Source organism: Neoarius graeffei, chromosome 14, assembly GCF_027579695.1.
Source record: "Neoarius graeffei isolate fNeoGra1 chromosome 14, fNeoGra1.pri, whole genome shotgun sequence".
Taxonomy (NCBI): domain Eukaryota; kingdom Metazoa; phylum Chordata; class Actinopteri; order Siluriformes; family Ariidae; genus Neoarius; species Neoarius graeffei.
Genome location: NC_083582.1, coordinates 13,557,608 through 13,575,281, shown reverse-complemented (window position 1 = coordinate 13,575,281; position 17,674 = coordinate 13,557,608). Strand labels below are relative to the sequence as shown.

General features: G+C 41.8%; 1 protein-coding gene across 1 annotated transcript in view; it reads left to right on the top strand.

The window, feature by feature from the left end:
• Positions 1–8,736: 8,736 nt before the first annotated feature.
• kcnh4b (potassium voltage-gated channel, subfamily H (eag-related), member 4b) overlaps positions 8,737–17,674 on the top strand; it is a 103,776-nt gene continuing 94,838 nt past the window's right edge. Inside the window, exon 1 of the mRNA XM_060939315.1 lies at positions 8,737–8,812. Coding sequence (XP_060795298.1) covers positions 8,737–8,812 — 76 coding nt within the window. The remainder of the gene's footprint in view (positions 8,813–17,674) is intronic.

The window sequence follows — 17,674 nt, the reverse complement described above, 5'->3', positions numbered from 1 at the left end:
ACTTTCCCTGAGGTTTTGGGAAACACGCTGCGTTTTAAGTTTTAATAAAGTGTATTCTGAGCTCTCTGTGTTCTCTGCCATGTTTTTGTGCTCTGCTCTATGCTCTGTGGAAGTGGGCTAATATTTTTAGCGGCGTCCCATTTTCTCCGCAGGCCTGACGTCGCCAGTTCTATTCTAGCGGCTCTGTGTGTGCAGACAAAGAAGAAAATGCATCTAAATTTGCTAGCACAAGCATGCCTCAAGAAGCTTGTCTTATGCAATAGAGCTTGGGAATTTGGTGTGCTACTTTCCTGAAAAGACATAATGTACACAGGACTTTGCTCCAACTGTAAGGTTTCAGGTTGATAACTCGAATCTAAAATCTTCTCGTTTCAAACAGAAACCAAGAGTAAATTTAGCAACTTGGCATTTTTGCTGTATGTATAAACCTCCAGGACTGTGAGCTGGCCTTGTGGTTAGCGTGTTTGCCTCTTGACTGGGAGTTCTACTCATGGTCAGGCCATACCAAAGACCATCATAAAAATGGGACCTACTAATGAGACATGCACAATAGACCCCTTGCACTGATGTCACATTTACGTTAGCAACTGTCACTACCCTATACCTGGGGGACAAGCAAACTTTGTTTACATACTGTTCACATACTGAAGCCAAGCGAAGATGTTGCTGTTGTCTGAAGAAAACTACAGCTAAAAAAGCTCTACTACCGGATCACTTGGATAATCTTTGTAAGAAAGAAGCGAAGAATAGATGTACACAGCAATTAGTTTATTAGCGGTTATGAGCCGTACAAAATTCCTCAAAACGACTGGAGTGATGGTGCAGATTTGTGGCCTAGCATTAGCTACTTGTTGGAATATACCTTCTTTTCCCCAAAGAGTCCTGACATGGAAGAACAGTTTAAAAAAAAAAAACCTACAAAAGCAAGAAAACCTTTTGTGCACAGCAACTTCCCCAGTGTTGAATTAACACTTTCAGAGTTAATTTGTGTCCCATGAGACATATATAAACACAGTAGGGTGTTAAATCAACACTCTGGGTGTCAATTCAACACTGGGGATTTTGCTGTGTGTAAAGACTTTTTCCCAACATCAGCTTTTGGGAACAGAGTGTTGCGAAAGCCAAAGCATTTACTCTCAATGGACTCCTAGCTGAACTGTGGGCTGTATGGTATTCCCAGTCCTCCATGTCTGAGCAACCCCAAGGACGTCTAGTTACAGAGCTATTTGCACTTTATACATTTATACATTGATACTTATTATTGTGAAAACAATATCTGAAATGTTATTATTTGTAAAAAAAAATATATCTTGCTCTAGACTGTCAAACAATATTGTAATATTTTATTTTAATTGTATCTAATAGTGGATGGTACAATAATTACAAATGCTAACAGAACCAACACATTCCAGTTGCAGCTGTAATCATATAGTAACTTTAATTAACTTTGTAATAATATTTTCAATAAACAGTTAATGTTCAGTTCCCTCTTCATTTATTCTCTATTCAAAAGGCACAACTGAGTCACACAGGTTGATGTGTAAAATGGACAGTAACAATTTTATCCAAAATAGTTTTTCCTGCCTTAGTCAATTTATTTCTGTTTCACATGCATGCAGCTGTTGTAAAGTTCAGTGTGTGTGTAGAATTCTCTCGAGCTGTAGGTTCATTACTACACTCTGACTCCATGGTGACATTTTGCACAGGACTGGGTTCCTCTGATAACAGAAACAAAGCTTCAGTGCTCTCTGCTCTTAGTCTTTTCTGTTCTTTCAGGATATATCACACATGTCGCTCCTCATCTCATTATCTCTAGCTGCTTTATCCTGCTCTACAGGGTCGCAGGCAAGCTGGAGCCTATCCCAGCTGACTATGGGCGAAAGGCGGGGTACACCCTGGACAAGTCGCCAGGTCATCACAGAGCTGACACATAGACACAGACAACTATTCACACTCACATTCACACCTACGGTCAATTTAGAGTCACCAGTTAACCTAACCTGCATGTCTTTGGACTGTGGGGGAAACTGGAGCACCCGGAGGAAACCCATGCGGACACGGGGAGAACATGCAAACTCCGCACAGAAAGGCCTTCCCTGGCCACGGGGCTCAAACCCAGACCTTCTTGCTGTGAGGCGACAGCACTAACCACTATACCACCGTGCCACCACATGTCGCTCCTTGTTGGATTTTTTACCGAGTTATGTCCAAGTTGTTTGTTTGGTGTCCAATCTGGGTTTTCTGTGTCGAATAAGGAAGTTGGTTCATCTGTAAGAAAATCATTAGATTTTGTTTGAACGCTTTCATGAAGAAGCTAACTTGAATGCGAGTAGAAAAAATAAAACAAGATTCTTAAGCAAACTCTTTCATTCTCACTTACGACTTTCTATTATTTTTCAATACATTTTAAATACAATCATGAATTTCTCTGGAGTTTTCAGGCTTAGCTCCTCTCGTCATATTCTCTTTAACCACTCATTTCTTCGTTGTTCTTGAAGCATTTGCTTCTCTTTGTTAACATTTTTCTTGATAGTGGGGAGATGGGAATACCTTTTATCTATTTCTCAATCTGAACAACGAAAAACATCACAAGAATGAATCATATCAAAGACAGATTAATCCTTGCTTACAAGAAAATGGTGTCTGTTTGGCCCCCGGGTATAATTATCATGTAATGTGTGATATCATGTGCAAGAGGTCTGTACAGATGTGAGCAGGGAGTCAAACTCTCGTGGTTACCAGAGGAGCAGCCCCTCGTTGTAACCCTAGCTATGTAATTGACTACTTTCACATTACTCATAATGCTTTGCATCTTGGGGTGGGGGGATGTTAACCAAAATATAAACAAGCTAAAACAACATGGCATCGCAAACTGACAGTAATCTTTCAAATTTAAATTTACCTAAAACCTTCAAAGAAGTGTCAAAACTAACTAAACCAAAACTTAAAGAAATCTGCAAAGCCCTTTCTGTGGACTTTGAGAAATCAATTGGTAATAAAGCACTTGTAAATATTGTATCGAACACTTTGAACATCTCTGAACTGACAGTCAGCAGCCTTCTTTGTCTGTCAACATGGGTGTTCCAACAATTACTGACCTGCAGAAGTTAAAAGATTGGCAGAAGAGCTTCGAAAGATTGACACTGATCATAGAAGAATCCACAGTGAAATAGTTTTTGCTGGGTGCTGGTTATGATGAGAAAGCTGTAAGAAAATACAAAACACTTTGTGCATGGGAACACAAGCAAGGAATTCACTCAGTCAACTAAGTACTGTAAACGCAGCAGAATTGTCAAATTTATTTTTTAAATTGAAGTTGATTTTTATTTCCCTCATGTTATTCTTTGCTGAAAAAATCCAAACAATTCACCAGCATCTCGGTTCACAATCCACCCCCATCAGTTTACCTGAACTTCCTCCACCCTCTCACTCCTTCTCCTCCTTCCAGCTTCCCACCGCCTCGGAAATCTCAGATCTCATCCGTAAGTCTAAGCCATCCACATGTCAGCTGGACCTCCTCCCTACTGTTCTTGTTAAAGCCTGCCTTCCTTCTCTGGTCCCTCTCATCGCTGCCATCATCCATTCCTCTCTTTCCACTGGAACTGTTCCTACATCCTTTAAGACTGCTGCAATAACACCAATCTTGAAAAAACCCGGTGCAGATCCTACTAACTTCAATAACCTACGCCCTATCTCTAATCTACCCTTCATTTCCAAAATTCTTGAAAAAACAGTAGCTAATCAACTCCACTTCCATCTGTCTCACAACAACCTGTATGAACAGTTTCAGTCTGGTTTCTGTCCCCTCCATAGCACAGAAACAGCTCTAATCAAAATCACCAACGATCTCCTCATGGCAGCTGATTCTGGTTTACTCACCATTCTCACCCTCCTTGACCTGAGTGCAGCCTTCGATACCATTTGTCACTTCACCCTCTTCAATAGATTAGCATCCATTGGTATCACTCACACCCCCCTTGACTGTTTTAAATCTTATCTTTCCTGCCGCACTCAGTTCATTCAGCTTAAATCTTTCACATCCCACCCTTCCCCTGTCACTTCAGGTGTGCCCCAGGGCTCTGTCCTGGGGCCCCTCCTTTTCATCATTTATCTCCTTCCCCTTGGCAACATCTTCCTTAAATATACTGTAACATCAGTCTCCACTGCTATGCGGATGACACCCAGCTCTACCTCTCCAGTAAACCCACTTCCAACCTCCCACCCTCCTCCCTTACTGACTGCCTAGCAGAAATAAAAACCTGGTTCTCCTCCAACTTCCTCAAACTAAACAGTGACAAAACTGAGGTTCTCCTCATTGGCACCAAATCGTCACTATCCAAAATTGACAGTTTCTCTCTTTATATTGACAATTGCTTCGTCTCCCCCTCCCCACAGGTTAAGAGTCTGGGTGTCATCCTCGACAGCACTCTTTCCTTCCAATCCCACATTAATAACATTACCCAGTCTGCGTATTTCCATTTACGCAATATCAACCGTCTCCGCCCCTCCCTTACTCCCCATGCCACTGCTATTCTTGTCCACAGCCTCGTCACTTCTCGTCTGGATTACTGCAACTCCCTCCTCTCTGGTCTCCCTCACAAATCTGTCCATAAGATCCAACTGGTCCAGAATTCAGCTGCCCGCATCATCACCAGAACCCCCTCCATCCACCACATCACGCCCATCCTGCAGCAGCTCCACTGGCTCCCAGTCAAGTTTCGAATTGAATTCAAAACCCTTCTGTTAACTTTCAAGGCCATCCACAACCTCGCTCCCCCATATCTGTCCGACCTCCTCCATGTTGCCACTCCCTCTCGTTCCCTCAGATCTTCTTCTTCCATCCACTTGACTGTCCCCTCCGCCCGTCTCACCACCATGGGGAGCAGAGCTTTCAGCTGCTCTGCTCCCCGGCTTTGGAACTCATTACCTCTCAAACTTAGAAATATCAACTCCCTTCCACATTTCAAATCCTCACTCAAAACACACCTGTTCAAACTTGCTTTTCAACTTTAATCACTGCACTGTTAAATTTTTAATTTTGAATTGTAACTTGTTTTAATGTTTTTTTTGTAATTTTAATTTATATTTTATGGTTTGTCTTTCATTTTTGTACAATGTCCTTGGGTGCTAGAAAGGTGCCTTTAAATAAAATGTATTATTATTATTATTATTATTATTATTATTATTTCCTTCACTCTGATGTTCCTCAAGCTCATACGCTACCAGATTATGACAATCTTTGGGCTGTTAGAGGAAGCTGTTTGGACTACAGGGTCAAATACTACATTCAATCTCCCGACATAAACACTAAAAGGGGAAGTCCATGTAAGCTTACTTACACTGCATCGTCTGTGCTTTGTTTTGGGATTTGATCCTTCAATAAAGTTGTCCTTTTCAGTTCTTTGACTTGTCCTTGTTTTTCAGTTTTCACACTTTTTATGACTAAACACAAAGACAGAGGGGTTGTAGGCTTCGTGACTTGGCTCATCAGACTTTACTCCACCACTGAAGTGTGCAGAACACAGTCACATGTTGTCTGTTGGTGTAAAATTTTGACGATGAATTCTGTCTAAACCACGCTTTTCGATGCTTAGCCTCTTTAGGTATTCTACAAAACTGTAAATCAGGAAAAGTCATTTATCCCCATGTGAATTTGAAGAAATGACTGAGGTTATCTGACTTAGTAAACAAATATAACGCCTGGTTACCCCCCAAGGCGCAAAGCATTATGGGTATGTGAAAGTAGTCAGTAGGTGAGAGACCTTGTGGGTGTGGTTAGTACTGGACAGGAGACTGCCTGGGGATATCAGGTCCTCACACGGGAGAGTCTTTGACTTTCAATCCCCAGCTATCCATTTCAAATTTGTAGACAGATGATGAAATCTGTTTATACCAAAACCCACAAAGTGAAGGCAATTACTGGTGCTGCGAAAGGAAGAGTGGACAAAACTGCTTTCATTTCAACATTCAAATGAATGAGATGTCATCTCATCTCATCTCATCTCATTATCTCTAGCCGCTTTATCCTGTCCTACAGGGTCACAGGCAAGCTGGAGCCTATCCCAGCTGACTATGAGCGAAAGGCGGGGTACACCCTGGACAAGTCGCCAGGTCATCACAGGGCTGACACATAGACACAGACAACCATTCACACTCACATTCACACCGACGGTCAATTTAGAGTCACCAGTTAATCTAACTTGCATGTCTTTGGACTGTGGGGGAAACTGGAGCACCCGGAGGAAACCCACACGGACACGGGGAGAACATGCAAACTCCACACAGAAAGGCCCTTGTCGGCCACGGGGCTCGAACCCGGACCTTCTTGCTGTGAGGCGACAGCGCTAACCACTACACCACCGTGCTCCCTGATTTTAGCTTTGAACATCATTAATTTAAAAAAAGTGTAATATAATACATGTCAACCTATACGGAATGTCTGTATTTTATATGGATTTGATTCAATAAACATAGTATACGGGCGTACAAATAAAGTTATATGGATTCTTTAAAAAAACTTCAATATTTATTTAGAGCTATAATCAATTCCCATGATGATAAAAGACCGCATAATATTTACAAACGTACTGTACACCACACAAAGCACAGACAGCCAGTAAAGAGTCTTATGAAATCGCGCGTTATCTTGTGGTAGCGAGACTTCGTTCCACTTCTGATCATGTGCACACCGCATTGCGAGAATCCCGCTAACCGTGAAGTAACATTTTGTTTGAAAAGCGTATTTCCACCTGAGCGACTTTCACTAGCGACTGAAAAGATTCTGAATGGGCACTCCGGCAAGATCAACACAGACACTCGCTGTGACATGCAGCCTAGTGAGGTATTGGTGCGGAGTGCTAAAAAAAGCTGTCATGGAGTACAATTCAGAACATTGGAGTGACACTTTGTGTTTTTGTCAAACATTGGAGCTTTGTATTCATTCTGAAGGTTTATTGTTATTAATATTGAATAAAAAGTAACTTGGATATATCATTGTTAATCATTCAAATTTTAGGTAAATTATTTTAATTTGCATCTTATACGGATTTTATAAGGGAAATACGGGGATTTTGGAGGTTGGTTATACAGGTTTGATTGACCAAAGGTTGACATGTATGTGTGTCCTGTGTCTCAGTCTGTTATAGCAGACTCTGAATACAGCTCACACGAATAAATGCATATTAATGAGTAAGTATGAAACATGACATTGTGTTGAGTGTGTGTGTTACTCAAGGTGAGGACATGAAACTGAACGTCCTCTCGATCCTGACTCAGGACTCATAATAACCACCACCCATGTGTTCATCTGAAGGACTTCTCAATAATTAATGTGCTGCACATTTCATTTACATAATTGTGTATTAATATGGAAGAAGCTTTTCATTTGAAAGTGCGTGACACACCTACAACAATGAGAGGTAAATCTCTCTCTTTCACACACACACACACACAGACCCTGGGGGAATAAGGTCGTCAAGGACACAGTCACCGCTGCAAATATGTGCGAGTTTCCAGAAAGAAAAAAGAAAGACAATAGAATAGAGACAGGAGGAAAGAGATTGGAGAATAGATGAAGAGACAGAGTTAATAAATGAGCAGTACAGATTATTAACTCGATATAAGAATTTTTTTTTTTTTTTACAAAATCCAAATAAAAGGTGAGCTTTAACAACATATGCTTCGAGCAAAGAACTGAATAATATCACAATGCAATCCAGTGGAAATATCTGTGCAATAGCCCTGTCTCTGTGTGTGTGTGTGTGTGTGTGTGTGTGTGTGTGTGTGTGTGTGTGTGTGTGTGCGTGAGAGTGAGAGAGAGAGAGAGAGAGAGACAGTGGAAGGGAAAGACAGAAGAAGAGACAGGTAGGGAGAAATACAGGGACAGGCATAGTGGGAAAGAGAACCAGACAGAGATGGAGCGAGGGAGGACAAAGAGAAAGAGACAGTGAAGGTCAGAGAAGGGGAAGGAGAAAAGAAGTGAGTGAGAAAGAAGAGAAGCATAGAAGGAGGGAGGGAGAGAGAGAGAGGAAGAGAGAAGAGATGCAGAGAGAGAGAGAATGGAAGAGAGAAAAGGAGCATAGAGGGAGAGAGAGTGGAAGAGAGAAGAGGAGCATAGAGGGAGAGAGAGTGGAAGAGAGAAGAGGAGCATAGAGGGAGAGAGAGGAAGAGAGAAGAGGATCATAGAAGGAGAGAGGGAGATAGAGAGGAAGAGAGAAGAGGAGCATAGAAGGAAGGAGGGAGAGTGGAAGAGAGAAGGAGAGAGTGTGGAAGAGAGAAGATGAGCAAAGAAGAAGGGAGGGAGGGAGGGAGGGAGGAAGGGAGAGAGAGAGTAGCAGAAGGAAGTGGAGCATTGAGGCAGTGAGGTGTGAAGACGCACACAGAGACACCACACCTCGAGCAGATAAACGACAGAGCGAATGGTGTAGAGAAAGAGGACAAGGGGGGAAAAAAACGAGGGAGACTGATAATAGACATCAAAGATGAATTGAAGATCAGAGTAATTCTCAGAACTCTATATTTGTCCAAGAGGAAAGAGAGGAAGAGGGAGAGAGAACGAGAGGAAGAAACAGTTTGAACAGAAACGAGGGGCATCCCTCCTATTTTTACCCCATGGGGTAGTTCAGTCCAATCTGGCCCCCTCAACTCAGAGGATGGAGTGAGGAGCGCAAAGACAGACGTCGAGACAAAGAGAGACAGAGACGCACTGACAGGAAGAGAGACAGGTCGCGTGTCACCATGCCGGTGATGAAGGGGCTCCTCGCCCCACAAAACACCTTCCTGGACACCATCGCTACTCGTTTCGACGGCACCCGTGAGTCTCTCTCTCACTCACACACACACACACACACACACACACACACACACACACACACACACACACACACACCTGATATTTACTGTAAACTTTCAATTCGCTCTCACTCACTGTACACTATTGTAAAAGAAGCTGGGTTGATGATTTGCATATTAAATATATATAAACGATTGGAAAAAAAATTCAGCTTATGACTAGTGTCTCATTTCCTGCAGAACTTCAAAGAAAAATATTGAATTGAATCCTGCATTCTGATTAGTTGGAGGTGTTGATGAATTTTCTACAGCAGTGGCTCTGACAGGAATGCAGCTGCAAACCACGGCTTTTTTCATATTAACGAGCTCATTTGAATACGTTATCATTTCTATAGTAACAGCTTATTCATGGGGATATTTTACATGAAAGGATTAAAGAAGAATTGCTGATATTTTCTGAGGAGACATTTGTTTATTTTACATTTTTGGAAGGAGTCTCCAGTGTCAATCCGAGACATGTACGGGATGGAGACGTTTACGCTTTAGAGGCGTGGTTTCACAGACACTCCACAGTGTAGTTAGCGCTATAGCTATCCACGTGTGTTTGAAGATGGACAATCCATCAGACTGCAGTGTGCAACCTGAGGACAAGCGTCCCTCGCACTACCTCAGTAAAATGTTCAAAATACGTCTACTTTTAATTTTTGACAGTAACTCCGCTCCTATCATGTTATTGCTGTATTCACTGATTGTGTCCACCTGTTCTGTGTTAGTGAGTAGTTTGTCTGTGTACAAAATATTATTTCAATTGCTATCAAAAATATCACCATTACAAGTTGAGCATACCTTGGGGATATGGCAATAACAAAAAGTCACAGCAGCTGCTAGTATGAATGTGGAGGTAAGATTTCAGAGGCAACTGATCAGGCCTAAGTTTCCCAAAAGCATCGTAGCACAAAGATCATCGTTAAATGGTACAGCGAGCAGCACGATGAACCCTCTCTCTTCTAGTTAAGATGCTTTTAGCGTTAAGAGGCTTTTGGGAAACCCAGCCCAGTTTTGTAAAGTTTGTAGGCATTTTTGCACTGATACTGATGAGCAGAGGTGGGGACTTGAGACTTGGGGACTTGGACTCGAGTCGACTCGAGTCACTGTTTTCATGACTTGTGACTTGACTTGACAAAACATGAAAATACTTGAGACTTGACTCGGACTTGGAAGTTTAAGACTCGGGACTTGACTTGACTTGATACACGATGACTTGAGTGACTTGAGTGTTATTTCCATCGTGTTTTTATTGTGAAAATAAAATGTAATATGCACATACTTCAGTAATTTTGATTGCACTGCCGTTGCGTTGTCACCGCCCTGTCCATCAGGCACGCTCTCTGCGTGGGCTATATACCGGCACGCCCCATGCCACGATGTTTTCACAGATTTCACATCATATCATCATGTCAGCCATCCCAAGAGTCATCACTTTCGGCTTCAAGGGCTACTGCCTAGAAGGTAAATGACGAACGGCGCAGTGCAAGATTTGCAACATGACGATTTCTGACAGCCAGACCACGACCTCCAATTTCGTCCGGCATTTGAAGATCCATTCTGCCCAGTAAGTTTATTAATGTGTTGTTATTTGGTGATAGCAGCTAAACTCCTCGTTAGCCAATGTTAGCCACGAGAGTGAGCGGTAGGAGGATTTTAGCCGTTGCAGATGTAGCTAGGGATTCAGTTTATTATTGTGAAATTCTTATGTGAATGCTGGTAAGCAATGTAGTTACGTCAAGTTTAATGATATTGTATATCAGTAGTAGTAAGTTGATTGTGCACTTTGCAGTCATGATGCTGAATAACATAAGCAGCTTCCTACCCTGTTGTTCTGTTTCAGGGTTAAGCTAATGGTCAGCTTGTGAACATGTACACGTTCATGAGCAGCACAAATTCGTGTGAGTGTGTTCGTGTACATTAGCCAGACTGTCCATAGAGCATAGAGGCAGGGGAGTTTATCATAGCCGTTTGAAATAGCAGTGCAGCAACCTGCACATTTTTTTCGTCACACTACCCGATCAAAAAAGAAAAGAAAACTCCGTCCCACTGCCTATCATGCACTATTGAAAAAAGCACCACGATTTGGATTCACCGACATGCCACTCGCTGTTTGAATACAGGCTAGCAGCAATACTAAACTCTGCAAAATAGGCTGACTGTGCGCGGGAGTCTTGGTTCCCGCTGTAACACAGTGTTACGAAAATAAATTGTGCAGTCATCCAAACCATGAATTTACATTTAGTATATCAGGCTACCAGGCCGCCAAAACAATGGTTTGAATGACTACAATTTAGAGAGCACAACTCTGTAACTGAACAGGTGCATTGGATATTTCCCAGTGAGGTAATTTAAAAAGTCTCTGGGTAATTGTTCAAGGCAAGATGAATCCCGCGCACTGTCCTTTCCGTATTGTTCCCGAAACGTTGCACTTGTGGTAAGGAGGACAGTGCGTTAGCCACGATCGAAACGTTGTGAGCAAAGTTCCTGTGGAAAGGAATGCGCGGGATGCATATTTCATTTAACATTTATTTTCATAACAATCTATTATAGCGGGAACCAAGACTCCCGCACCAAAGTCGTTCTATATGTCCCCGCTCCGCACAGGCTGAGGCAGCCTCGGCGAGGGAGAGAGCGAGAGAGCGCTTTTGCACACACCTCTGTAGCTTGTCATATGGGGTAAGATGATGTCACTTTTGCACGGGCGAACAGGTCTTCTTTTTGAGACCTAAATTATGTCCGACACATTTCTCTATCCTTTGGGTTTTTTTTTTTTTACTGGCGCAAACATACATCGAAGTCACTTCAGGTTTCTCCACGTGTATCTTATTAATAATAATCATCTCATCTGACGTGATTAGAGATTGGAGGAGCTCATGCCCCTGTTAACCCAAGGTGTCGTCATACCCTCTTTTAACTACGCACATAACAGAATGCCAATTCTCTGTTTATTTTTCTTGTTGGCTGATGACAGTGTGAGAAACTTAGTTGGCTTTCAATCTTGCAATCAATTTTGCCATCAATAAATAACTTTGTGACATTATTACTGTTTTGTTTTATGTATTTTACAGAACATGAGTATTTAAAATGTAAATATTTAACAGGTTGGGCACATGTGCCAGGGATGTTTACTGACATTTACTTATGTATTGCCTTTTCAATGTATTAAATTCATATTCTGCTGCTAAAATTACACCAATACGCCTAAGGTGACTTGACTTGGACATGACTTGACTTATTATAGGACTTGACTTGACTTGACTTGACATAGCCTGTGACTTGACTTAACTTGACTTGCCCAAGACAAAAAAGACTTGGGACTTACTTGGGACTTGAAGGTTAAGACTTGAGACTTACTTGAGACTTGCACATGTGTGACTTGGTCCCATCTCTGCTGATGAGAATGTTGATTGTAGTACATCGTAATCTTAACCTCCAATCTCATAGCTACGATCTTCAAGGCAGCATTTGTCTCTTCGTGAAGTCTTGCCACTCATTTTCTGCATTTCTGAGCCTTGTTTTTTTTCTGTTCCTCCTGTTTCACAACTCAAAACTTTCGTATGTGAGAGCACTTCAGGTCATTGAGCACTGAGACACACACTTCCTTTCCTTTCCTCCCTCGTGTTCTTTCTCTCTCGCTCTCTCTCTCTCTCTCTCTCTTTCTCTGTCTCTCTCTCTTTCTCTCACACTTTCCTCCTCATGATGTTTTTGTACCTGTGCAGTGGGATTGAGGGAGTGGTTGTCAGGTAACAGCAGTGTTTGTGTATTGTGCACATTTTACACAACAGCGGTCCTCCACAATGCTGAGTGATCACATCTATCTATCTATCTATCTATCTATCTATCTATCTATCTATCTATCTATCTATCTATCTATCTATCTATTGACAGTGTCTTGCAAAAGTATTCATCCCCCTTGGTGTTTGTCCTGTTTTGTTGCGGTACAAACTGGAATTAAAATGGATTTTTACACAACATGCCTACCACTTTAAAGGTGAAAATCATTGTTTTATTGTGACACAAACAATAATTAAGATGAAAAAAACAGAAATCTGGAGTGTGCATAGGTATTCACCTCCCCAAAGTCAATACTTTGTAGAGCCACCTTTTGCTGCAATTACAGCTGCAAGTCTCTTGGGGTATGTCTCTATTAGCTTAGCACATCTAGCCACTGGGATTTTTGCCCATTCCTCAAGGCAAAACTGCTCCAACTCCTTCAAGTTAGATGGATTGCATTGGTGTACAACAATCTTCAAGTTATGCCAAAGATTCTCAATTGGATTGAGGTTTGGGCTTTGATTAGGCCATTCCAAGACATGTAAATGTTTCCCTTTAAACCACTCCAGTGTAGCTTTAGCAGTATGTTTAGGGTCATTGTCCTGCTGGAATGTGAACCTTCATCCCAGTCTCAAACCTCTGGCCAACTCAAACAGGTTTTCCTCCAGAATTGCCCTGTATTTAGTGTCATGCATCTTTCCTTCAGTCCTGACCAGCTTTCCTGTCCCTGCAGATGAAAAATATCCCTACAGCATTATGCTGCCACCACCATGCTTCACTGTAGGAATGGTGTTCTCAGGGTGTTGGGTTTGCACCACACATGGCATTTCCCATGATGGCCAAAAAGTAAAATTTTAGTCTCATTTGACCAGAGAATCTTCTTCCATTTTTGGGGAGTCTGCCACATGCTGCTGGACAAACTCCAAACGTGTTTTCTTAAGCAATGGCTTTTTTTTCCTGGCCACTCTTCCATAAAGCCTCACTCTGTGGAGTGTACAGCTTAAAGTGGTCCTATGAACAGATACTCCCATCTCCGCTGTGGATCTTTGCAGCTCCTTCAGTGTTATCTTTGGTGTCTTTGTTGTATCTCTGATTAATGCCCTCCTTGCCTGGTCTGTGAGTTTTGGTGGGCACCCTTCTCTTGTCAGGTTTGTAGTGGTGCCATTTTCTTTCCATTTTGCTATAATGGATTTAATGGTGCTCCGTGGGATATTCAAAGTTTGGGATATTTTTTATAACCCAACCCTGATCTATACTTCTTCACAACTTTGTCTCTGACCTGTTTGGAGTGCTCTTTGGTTTTCATGTTGCTTGCTTAGTAGTGTTTCAGAGTCAGGGTCCTTCCAGAACAGGTTGATTTATACAAACATCATGTGACAGATCATGTGACACTTTGATTGCACACAGGTGGATATTAATCAACTAATTATGTGACTTATGAAGTGAATTGGTTGGACCAGCTCTTATTTAGGGGTTTCATATGAAAGGGGGTGAATATCTATGCACATTCCAGATTTCTGGTTTTTTTTTTTCATTTTAATTATTGTTTTTGTCATAATAAAACAACAATTTGCACCTTTAAAGTTGTAGGCATGTTGTGTAAATCAAATGGTGCTAACCCCCCAAAATCCACTTTAATTCCAGCTTGTATTGCGACAAAACAGGACAAACACCAAGGGGGATGAATACTTTTGCAAGACACTGTATCCATCTCTGACAGTAATGCAGCTGCAAATCCCAGATTTATATTAATGCGCTCATTCTAATACCTTATTGTTTCTCTAGTAACAGCTTATTCACAGCGGACGTTCCACACAAACAATTATAAAAATGTGTTCACAAACATTTACAGAAGGAGTCTCCAGTGTCAGAGGTGACACTGCAACTTTACATTTTCTGAACTCTTCAGGACAGAAGATATTAAGGTTTTGCGATTTCTTGGTAACATGATACAACAAGTTACATCTGTCTTGTTAACTTCAAGAGAGAGTAAAACGGTCAGGTGCACATTTACATTATACAGGATCAGCGATACACAGTCACCTCCCTCTCTTTATTCTCTCTCTGTGGAATTGAATAAGTTAATAATGTTTCCCTTGAAATTGTAATGCAACTGTAGGAACAGATAAATGAAGAAAGAAAGCTGGCATCTGCTTCTGGCTCTCGCTGTGTTCACATCTCACAAAGACAGCTGCACACACACCCATGCACACACACACACACACACACACACACACACACACACACACACACACACACACACACACACACACACACAGAGAGAGAAGGCAGAGCAACATCCTTCCTTGCAGCAGCGGGAGTCTCTGCGCAGCTCAAAATAGCTTCATCTAGTTGCCAGGAGATCAGCTGTAAGCAAAGTCAGAGAGCCCTGAGCTTCCTAATCACACAATAACAACTTTAACGTGTCACTTTACATCTCCCAACATGATAGCCAAGTTGTTTTAATGACTAGAGGTATGAGCGTTCGTTTCAAACATCCAAGTCGAGCTGCTTTCAGGATGCAAAATGTCATCATCGATTGGGAAGGAAAGGTGGACGTGTCACCAGTGAGCTCAGGATTTAAACTAGGAGGAAGAGCTGAGCTCTAGAGATGATAAAAGGTTCACAAGTCAGGATCCTTCAGCTTCCTAATCATGTCACTCTGCAAACCTCTACCAAAACAATATGGATGTGATTTAAACACTGAGAAGAAAGCAAAGCAACAGCGGAAGAATATTTGGACGGGATTAGTTTTCCAGATATGTCTGATGCTCTGTGATGATCTACACACAACTTATTTGAATACACACTGATTGCTTTGATCATTATTACTGTATAGAGTTTGCTGCAGAACATGTGGCTACACTTGATTTTTAGGTCACATGACCAGGACAATACCTGTAGGCTGTACCTGGGCTGGGAACTCGATCACTTTCCTAAAACATCCAGAAATGTCACTTTTTTTTGACATGACAACATTTTCCCTCCTTTTTGTTTTGTTTAATCATGTCGAAAATGAAAACAAACTAAAAGTAAAAAAAAAAAGACAACGGAGTAATAGACGAACCATTGACCTTTCCTGGGGAACGGTGTCAACTGGATTTATTAAATTCTGGGCTCTTTCTGGACAGTTTAGTTTATAGATACCAAGTTGCCTCCATTGCTAGTGCTGTGGTACAGTTTTGTGTGTCACTTAGTGTCCCTCAGATTGGCAGGAGAGCAAGGCCAGATTGGGACCTTAGCTAAATTTGGGCTGGCTTTTTTTCCACTAAGTATCACCAATTAGGAAGAAGTGAAGGGCGCATGTGTGAATGGAGTGCCTCCAGCTTCTTAATCATGGAGTATCCACTTCAGCATGTCACTCAGCATCAATCAGACCTACAGGAAAGAATGGGAATACATTTCAAGCCTATATTTTACACTCGGGCTAAAAGTGAAGGGAGGATTCATGACAAGTGAAACCTACACATCCTCCCTGTGGTACATTATACACAAACTGAAGGCATCAAGCTTCCAAATCACAGTCTAACTACACAAACCTGTCCCGCAGGATGACAGGAGAGAGAGCCAGATTGGAAACAGGGCTAAATTTGGGACTGGTTATTCGCTAAGCATGGTTGACAATTACAAAGATTGAGGAATGCATGCATAAGGAGCAATCAGCACCAGATTTTGGTCACCTGCCATTTCCCATCCCTGTTATCACACAACAGTGAGCACTTGGGGAGGGAGAACGCAAACACATGCTTCCTCTGAGCAGAACCAGTGGAATTGTCAGGATTCAATGGTATCCAAGGCAGTGTTGTAGTCGAGTCATTAAACCTTGAGTCCGAGTCTTGTCTCAAGTCCCCAGTGTTCAAGTCCGAGTCAAGTCCAAGTCATTAAAGAAAATTTCGAGTCGAGTCCGAGTCGAGTCCACTACTGATCCGAGTCGAGTCAGACACAGGTCCTGCTATCAACAGGGCAAATAACATAAGAGAGGGTTAACACTAGCTAGTTCATCGGTCAGCAAGCAAATCCCGCTATCAACAGAGCAATGAACATAGCATGTCACTTACTTCTCTGGGTGGAGTCTTGCCAAATGACGATTGAAGTTTGAGGTTGTCCTCGTCGTCTCCTCGATAGTTCTTCTACGTATGGAACATATAGCAGTACATTTTTTCCCCACTGCATGAGAAGTCTGTATAAGCAAAGCAGACAATCCTAGGGGCATTCTCTCCAGGCATTTTAGCACCATTAACATTAGTTTGTTCCTGAACATGATGTATGAACAGGTGAATGTGCATTCTTTTGCAGAAAATTAGTATAAAAATTAATGTAGATATAAATATGCCAAATTATTATGGCATGTTACAAAAAATAAAGAAAAAATCAGAGTCCTCGTCTCCAATTTACAAGTCCAAATACAGTTAATGCACGAGTCCGAGTCATCAGTGCTCAAGTCCAAGTCAAGTCATGAGTCCTTAAAATTAGGGCACAAGTCGGATTCGAGTACTACAAGCTGATCCAAGTTACAAGGTAGAGTAATATTACAGGATTTTACACAGATAGAACTGCATACAGTAGTTTTATTTATTGAGACATTGGAGATGAACACTGATAAGTAGCATATGTGTGTAATCAAACATTGTAGGAGAAGTGATCTCATCTCATCTCATTATCTCTAGCTGCTTTATCCTTCTACAGGGTCGCAGGCAAGCTGGAGTCTATCCCAGCTGACTACGGGCGAAAGGCGGGGTACACCCTGGACAAGTCACCAGGTCATCACAGGGCTAGGAGATGTGATATAGACACATATTGCACATAATACACAGTACTGTGTAAAAGCCTTTGGCACATGTAAAGAAATGCTGTCGACCAAAAATGGCTTAAAAAATAATGAAATTAAATGTTTCAACGGTGTTCAGGTCTGTGGGACCCGTTTTCATTTTTTATCAAAGGAACAATGATACAATTAATTATTTTTTTCAAACTTAGACTCATTGGCCTTGGCTCATTTTCTGTGAAGAACATATATCAGAACACATTTTCGATGACCACATGCTGTACACCCCCCCTACAC